General features: G+C 36.6%; 1 protein-coding gene across 1 annotated transcript; it reads left to right on the forward strand.

Moving 5' to 3' along the window:
- The first annotated feature begins 961 nt into the window (after nt 1-961).
- On the forward strand, nt 962-2,447 carry LOC148038474 (uncharacterized). Its single transcript, XM_087672466.1, has 2 exons — nt 962-1,351; nt 1,986-2,447. The coding sequence occupies exons 1-2, from the start codon at nt 1,130-1,132 to the stop codon at nt 2,142-2,144; spliced, it is 381 nt and encodes a 126-aa protein (XP_087528592.1). The 5' UTR covers nt 962-1,129; the 3' UTR covers nt 2,145-2,447.
- Nucleotides 2,448-8,615: the final 6,168 nt, after the last annotated feature.

Consider the following 8,615-nt stretch of genomic DNA (forward strand, 5'->3'; position numbering starts at 1 on the left):
TCCATTGAGGGAATCATGGTTGGGTGGGTGTGTTAACTTTGATGAATTCATGGAGTACTCTCAATTTTGAGGGCATTTTGTGGATTTGCAAAAGTCTTGTCTAATGGAATATATGTCGGTTTCACACTAAGGTTGCGAACATCCGCTTGAAGGCTTCTTGTTCGCCAGTCTAAATTGGCTTTTGTTCGCCATCTTTTCACACATTCCTAGATGGATTTGGTGATAAGGTAAATTCTTGAGAGCGATAAGGTAGACGATTCGACACTTGCTACCACTTTTTGCACAAAAGGTAAGAAATCCCATTAGCGAAGGACTTGCGTAAGCTTCATGAGCGAGGGGTCATAGCTGCAATAAATTGTGGCAGGCATGGATAAATACTTGCATTCCACATAGGATTTAGTGGCTTCATTTGTGTGGACATATGTGAATACCAGAAGGCGGTTTTCACCACCGTGATTGGGTCACATCTTGCTTCTTGAAAGTTATGGATGTGGACTAGTATGTAACGGGCCATAGTTTAGACTACCCAACGAGGTGCACGTGGGTGTGAAAATAAGGCCTTGTAGAGGGGAACAAGAAGATTATATTCTCATGGAGATATAAGGATGATGTGAGGTGTTTGTGAGCTGTTAAATATGAGGGTGTTAGGTATGTGGGCAGGGGGAGGTAATAAAGGTGGTGGGGCATAAGGAGAGGATGGTGATGGATCATGGGGCAGGAGCACCGAATCAACTTTAGAGGTGCTGGGGCACCGGGCCCCCCGGGAGTGGATAAGTGATGGTGAGATGATGACAAACGAGAGAGAGAGAGAGAGAGATGGATCATGGCGGTCGAACCCGGGGGCGGTTGGCTTTCCCGTTTCGGATGGATGAACCTGCCCAGCAAATGGTCGCGAGTTCAAGTCGTGCACACGCACAGAAGAGTCGACGCGCCTACCACCGTCAACACGGTCTCTCTCTCTCTCTCTCTCTCACGCGCATAAAAATCTGATAAAAGGAGAGATTAGATCTATCTCAGATCCATATATCACCCACCTCTCAGGCTCGTCTCTGCTTACCTGACCTTCTTCTGCTGCTTCGTCTCGATCCTTCCTCCCCTCCCTTCTTCTCCTTTCTTACACAGCATAACAATGGCTGAGTCGGGCGAGCACGGGAACCGCGGCCTCTTTCACCACCATGACAAGAAGTATGGCGGCCAGGCCGGCGAGGTGGTGGTGGAGAGCACAGAAATCCACGCCACCTCCACCACGGTGGATGGCAAGCCTTACGACGCCAAAGTGGAGATCAAGAAGCACGCCCAGAAGGAGCACCTCGCTGAAGCCGGTGCCCTCCTCGGAGGGGCCGTCGCCATGGTATATTATATTTAATATTCACATCCCCATCTAATATCTTCTCAACCGTAATTGTTATTAATTAATTGGTAGACCTGACTAGATTATACAACTCTAATCGTTGGATTAGTCACTCATTAATCACTACACTGTTATTTTTAACCAGGCCTTGCAGGCGGTTATCAACTTATCATAAGAATATTATCGTCTTTGTAACGATTATTTTTGGGAGTGTTGCCAATCATTAATATTCATCATTGGATTATGGGCTTAATTTTATTTTGTTAGATCTTTGGCATTTGAAGGGGAGGGAAGGCATGCCATAGTAGTGGATAGGGGATCTAGCTTGTTCTTAGAGGGAAATTTTGCTTTTACATTACTATTACTCCAACTTGTATTTTAAATTTAGGAAACTCTATCTAATTTCCTAAGCATCTAACTTTTGAATTTTTACTTAAATTATGCTCTTAAATTTTACTTTGTTAGATGTGTGGATTTTGAAGGGTACATAAAAGGCATTCACTAGTAATGGTTCGGGAGATCTAGCTTGTTCTTGAAGAGAAATGCACTCTTAGCTAACTATCAATCTTTTACGTTTTTTCCTTCAATTCCTGTCAAATTTTTTATTCTTAAAAGGGCATATTTTTGTTCATAGTATGAGAAGCATAAAGCCAAGAAGGACCCTGAGAATGCCCATAAGCATCACATTGGAGAAGCTATCGCAGGCGCTGTGGCCGTTGGATCTGGTGCCTTCGCCCTCCATGAACGCCATGACAAGAAAGATGCCGAGAAAGAGGGCAAACACCATCACTAGCTTCCTAATCACTACAACCTTATCAATGGTTTGGTTTATCCTTCGTATGCCCTACATCAATCGGTCGCTAGTTTCATCTCCATGACACTTCATTTTGTAAGTTTGTCCTTCATCATCCAATCAACCATAAACATCACTCTCGACTGCATTGGCAAATCTGATCTGATCCTTTATTTCTAAACCAATTACAATATTAGTCCTTTAACTTTTTGGGTGTAAAATCCATTCTAATGTTACGCCTTGCGATCGAGTATGAGATTATCAATAACAATGTCTACACTTCAAGGATTGTTCACCAATTAATTTGTACCATCAATGCTCTATGGAGTCCAATACATGTTCAAGGTCGTTAATATGGAGGCCTTAATATGTTCAAGGTCGATTGACAGACATCAATTTACCAACATTATGGTTGATGACCTAATATGAGATCTTCAATAATTATGTTTACACTTTATAGGGATTGTTTAGCAATTTTCTTGTGCTCATAGGAGGTAAGAAGATGTAGTGAGCTTGTTGGCTTGGTATATATCATTATTGATTAGTTGAAGACTACTTATTGGAAGCAATTACACTCTAATCTACCTTCTCTTCAAGAACATATGATAGCCATCGACATCTCATAATTATGGATTGTAAAAGATAACATAATAATATTGTGATTTGCATTATCTCCCTCAAATTGTTGAATCCTCCATTAATTAAATGTAGACGTTGCTAGCTCTATTGCCATTTAATTGGCAATAGATATGGGTATAATGTGGATGCAAGAGGACAAGATTTTAAATGGCAATAGATATGGGTACAATGTGGATGCAAGAGGATAAGATCATTTTTTTATGAGCTTGCATGAAAAGTTGATTCATAGGTTGTCCAATTTTGTTTTCTCTCTTTTGCATAGGAGACAATCTTCCATAAATGTAGGTGTAGGGAACTTGTTGATGAGAATAGATTGCATCATGAATGATTGAGCACTTGGTCTCTCTTCTACTTATTTGACTAGTTGTTCGATCATGGAGCTATTTGCTATGAAACCTTATTATGCTATACATTTGTAGAAATTTGGAAATTGCTGATTCCTCTTTGAGATCGTTTTAGAAAACTAGTCACAATGAACCATTTGAAACTTTTGTCAAAACCTTAGTATGTGACAATATATTTAGTAATGTGACCTTCACTTGTGCACCAACTATATAATGGCATACAATAGGTATTGGATATGTAAGTCATTGATGGAAAGAAAATGGATATGGGAACTTTGAAATGTGTCTTTTCTCGTCACATTTGTTACACTATACTTATTATACTTCTAGGGTTCAAAGTTAGAGCTAAACTATTAAGGGAAAATGTCTCAAGTGGTCATTTTAAACCCTAACAAATTAAACTCTTCTATATGATTCTTAAGAGAAGGAATAATAAACCTGTGAGCAGATGGCCTTGAAATTGTTTGGTTTTGTGTACATTGTTTATGTCTTGCTTGATGAATAAATGCATTTCTTGGTATTATTCTCACACCTTGTTTGACCACCTTAGTGTATATTAGGTTGAACTTGGAGTGTTTGTTGCATTCGTTTTTTTACATTGAAAATTTTCCATGAATCTTATGTTCTTCATATTGGCCACTAAATTGGTAAGATAGTCTCTTGGGTGTGTTCTACCTTGTGCATCTGCAATGGGGTTTTGGGGTGGCTTAGTTGGCTTCTTTGGACTCAAATTTGGGCTCTCTAAGAAGTGCAATATCATCTCTTGTCATGAGAAATGGGGCATGGTAAATTTTTTACAAATCAACTCCAAACTTATGAGATAGTAAGTTTTTTCAAGTTAAAATTAGAATATCTAGCATAAGTTTATCATATCAATGACACATCTATTGAACCTTAAACTTAGATTAATGTTCCTTAAGAGGTATCCAACAATATGTCACATGATAGGGTTTTGATATAAAATTGACAAGACACATGATGCTCCCCATTTTTCCAAGGACCTAATGGCATGGTATCTTTTGAAGGGCATAAAATTGAGTCCAAAAAAATCCTAATGGATAAAAGTATACATAGGTCACACTACAAAAATCCTAATGGATAAAAGTATACATAGGTCACACTACAGACAAAGGTGATCTACATGGATCTTGATTCAACATTCTAATATGTAGTTGATTTTGGCTCTACATGGATCTTGATTCAACATTCTAATATGTAGTTGATTTTGGCTTAGTAAACAAATTACTCTCAACATTGATTTACTTGATTACTGTGTAGATGAAGCGCATTGAGGAATTATTGGCATTGGAGGATAGAGAAAGGGACAATGCCAAAAAGGATTTACTAGTTTACTTGTTTCTAGTAGTGGAGAAAGTGGTTTTTTCATTCTTTATTTTATCCATTCTTATTTGCACCTAATAATTTATAATTGGCTCATAGTTACATGCCTTTCATTGTGTCTTGCAAAATAGAAGTAGATCTTTTAAGTCCATGGATATTCTTACATCAGCTTGAATTCAATCGAGAATACACATTTTTGAAATCCTATCATCCAACCTATGATGTGACTTCCACATGAGGATGGATTCCATTCTAGGAACATATACTTTTTCAAAACCTTGTAGTATGAACTTTGCAAGAATAGCCAACATTAGTTGCCCAATGTTCCATTTTCATACCATGACACATTGTGCCTTTTGAAAGTCACACATAAGATTGCCAACAAATGCTCTTGGGCTCTGTCGTTTATTTGTTGGAGCTTTAGCAAGCTTGATGCTAAACTTGATGGAATGCAAATTGCTTCAAGTGTTTCGAATGACACAATTATGGTTGTCTCTCAAATAACCATTGCACACACTCACAAATGTTGTAGTGATCTCATTGATTAATCTCTTTGTTATAATCAATCCTTCAAGGTTTATCAATAGCTCCACAATTCAAGCAATTCTCCTCATGTGCACTACACCTCCATAGTTCCAATCACTCCAAGCTTACACTCTATGAAGAAAAGGAAGAACAATGAAAGATGCAAAGAGCTTCACACTTCAGTCCCTCACTCTCCCTCATACTCTCCCTCTCTGCATCCCTTCCTCACTCTCCACATAAGCAAGAAGATAGAGACAACTCCAAGATTGCATACTACAAGAATGAACTTATCCATTCATTTTTAGGTTTTAATACATGGGTTCTCCCTACCTTCTCTTTGGCTCAAAATTGGACTTCTCTTAAATTGTCCATACATTTCAATTCATAATTGCCTCTCCTAACTTTAGTCAACCAAAGCCCCATGCCATCAATGCCTCACTCTGAACTATATTAAAAACTATAGGATTGTCCATAGATTATCCATTCATTGGAGAAGCATATCAAAGAATGCTAATGAAAACAAATTGTTTTAGGCCATCGAAACTAACAAACAACTCTCAAGAACATTTAGAATCTAAAGTGAGGAGGAGGTGGCTATACTAAAAGAATCCAAGCAGTAAGGTACATATGTTTACTTGAGAAATATTGAATATGACCTTGTTTATACTTTTACTTGATTTGTGATAGCGATCTTGTTTAGGTCTCTTCTTCAGCCAAATGCAACCAAGAGTGATGCTTCAAAGACATATTGTTTTATTACCACATATTTCCTTCAACTATCCCAAAGGTTATTCTTGAGAGGAATAAATTCAAAAAAGAACAAACAATGCTTGGATTCTTCCATTAAGCATCAACCTTTGGATAGCGAGCTAGTGCAAAAGACTTTGGATAGTATTATTATTAGTCAAGATGCACATGCACAAATTTTTGAGCTACACAATTGCATACTTTCAAGACCATTATAGGTGAAGCCTATCCAACAAAGATGTTGAGGCCTAAATGGACTACACTATTAACTTTAGTCTATGAATTGTAGGTGTGAGGTTCTTAAATATTCATATGATATGTAAGTTGAAATATGTATCTCTTGAGAGCACAATTTGATGTTGTGTGGAGACTAACTGTGTGGAATTCTATAGAGAATCTGAGATCATTCTTGTTGCATTCTATCATGTTTTTACCATTGCTTTTTGTTCTTTGTTATTTATGGTTCCAATATATAGGTTCGTTGTCCTTGATTGTGAATGTATTCATTTCTGAGCAGTGATATATCTTTGTGTAGTGCTTGTTGTGTTAGATGAGACAATTACACCTAGTGATCCTACAGGCTTCTTGTGGGATAACCATGTGATTAAGGAAGTTCTTGTAATTTCTAGGGCAAACAAGCATTCAAGGAATGTAGATAATTCCAAGAAATTTTAGATATTCAGGTAGTACTGCAAGCAATTCCAAGAAATTTCAGGTATTTAGGTAGTGCAAGCAATTTCAGAGAGTTTCAACATTTCAAGCAATTCAAGATGTTTCCTACAATATTTCCTATAATGGGAGTTCAAATCATGTATCAAATAGCTTCCAAGTAATTCATTTATTCATGGAGTTTTCAAGCAATTTATAAATTCAAGTTTAAATGTTGAATTATCATTCTTTAACCTTTCTTGATGGCTAAGAAAAAGAAGAAAAGGTGTGATATGTGCTATGAGCATGGGCACCATACAAATAATTGTTATGATGCAAGTGTTCAAGCATCATTAGCATATTTTTTCATCAATGTTCCTACTCTTTGCACTTGGAGTACAATGTACTTATTCAATCATGTTTCTATGTCTTTATTATCTACAATGTTCTATGAATGTTATGGTATATGATGGGTTTCCATAAGATTTTGAAGTAATATTTTGTGTCAAAATCAATGGAAGGTTTTATGGAAGATAAGTGGAGGGTGAAACACAAGCTACAACAATTGCAAAATGAATATGCAACTTTGGCAATTCAATTGTGTTTGGCTAAGAAGAAAAAAAGAGTAGCTAATGATTATGTAACACAAAGGGTTCTTGATTGAGAAGTGATAAATAAAGGAGTGGATATGTGTACTATTTTCATACAAAGCTTTATTTATCCCTAATTGATGCAATCATATATGCTACCAAACTTATAGTAGTAATATGCTAGTTTTCCTTTTTGTGTATATAATGTATTGGCTAGACAACTACCCAAGAGGTTTGCAAGCGCTCCTAGTATTGCATCTAAGCTCTACTTGTGATTGCTCGATGTGGCTCATTCTAGGGTGTAAAGGCTCTAGTTGAGGTCTAGTTAATTGTTATCCTTAGTTTTTCATAATAAAGGATCAAGGGAACTAGTGGATTAAGGTTTTGGCTATCATAAAGCTGATTCACTAAGATGTGCCAGCTACTATTGAGTCCCAAATGGACTACACTATTAACCTTAGTCTATGCATTGTAGATGTTAGGTTGTCTTTAATATTCATGTGAATGTAAGTTGAAAGATGTATCTCTTGAGATTGCAATGTGATGTTATCTAGAGGTTGTATGTAGAATTCTACAAAGAATCAACAATCACTCTTGTCGCATTCTATCATGTTTTTGCATTAGTATTCTATTATTTGTTATTTATTTAGATTTATAGGTTTGCAATCCCTACCTATGTGATGTATTTGTTTTTGAGTGGCGATGTGTCTCTAATGTGTTTGCTTTGTGTTAGATTAGACAACTACAAAAGAGTAAACGGTAAAGTAATGGAAGTTTTGGGTGAGCTTTTCCATTTCAAGGCTAGCTTTAAGGGCAAGAAAAAAGTAGTTTTTTTCAATCAATTTAATAATATTGTTCTTGGCTTACTTATCCTGCAACATTTGATGATCATTTTATAATTTCTCTCTAGAAGAGGTGCAAAGAGTCACCAAATTCGTGATTAAGCTTGATGAAAGTGACATTTTGAAGTATACAAAATTAGAAAGTGTCTATTATCTTGATTAATAGAGCACTTTCATCAAATCCATGCAGTGATTCAATGTCATTTAGTGTTCAATCTGAACACAACATCTAGTACTTCGGAACCTTTGAAGTAGATACAAAGGATTTTGATATACTATACTAGGTTTTCCATCAATCTTCAATAACCGATGTGATTAAGAGCCAAGTGGGAGAAGAGATATTTGTCAAGGGATTTGGAAACTACAAGGTGGAATGGCACATAGCTAGGATTTGCAAACGTTCAAATGCATGTATAATGTATCAAAGGGAGCCAACTCTAGATGTCTTTGCCGCGACTACATATATGTAGCTGTGCAAAGTTGAACCTAAGCAATTAAAAGAGAAATCCCTTGAGGCACATCAAAGACCCACACTTTAAGCTAGTTTCAAATATTTCATTCACTAATGCTCACATCTGTACACTTCATGCACTTTGCAAAATAATTAAAAAGCTTGTTCATCTTTATATAGGGTTTTCATGGAAGGTGAAGCCCTAATTAGCTAGAAAAGATGCTATAATCAAGATCAACCAAGTTTTATCTTCAATTGGTTTGCATAGAGGTAATGTTGTCATTGAATTGGATCCTCAAAAGTCAAAAGATGGAAATTTGTCTCTAAAAAACCCATCTATTGAT

Source organism: Lygodium microphyllum, chromosome 3 (assembly GCF_053477565.2).
Source record: "Lygodium microphyllum isolate KBCC chromosome 3, Lygodium_microphyllum_v1.1.10, whole genome shotgun sequence".
NCBI lineage: Eukaryota > Viridiplantae > Streptophyta > Polypodiopsida > Schizaeales > Lygodiaceae > Lygodium > Lygodium microphyllum.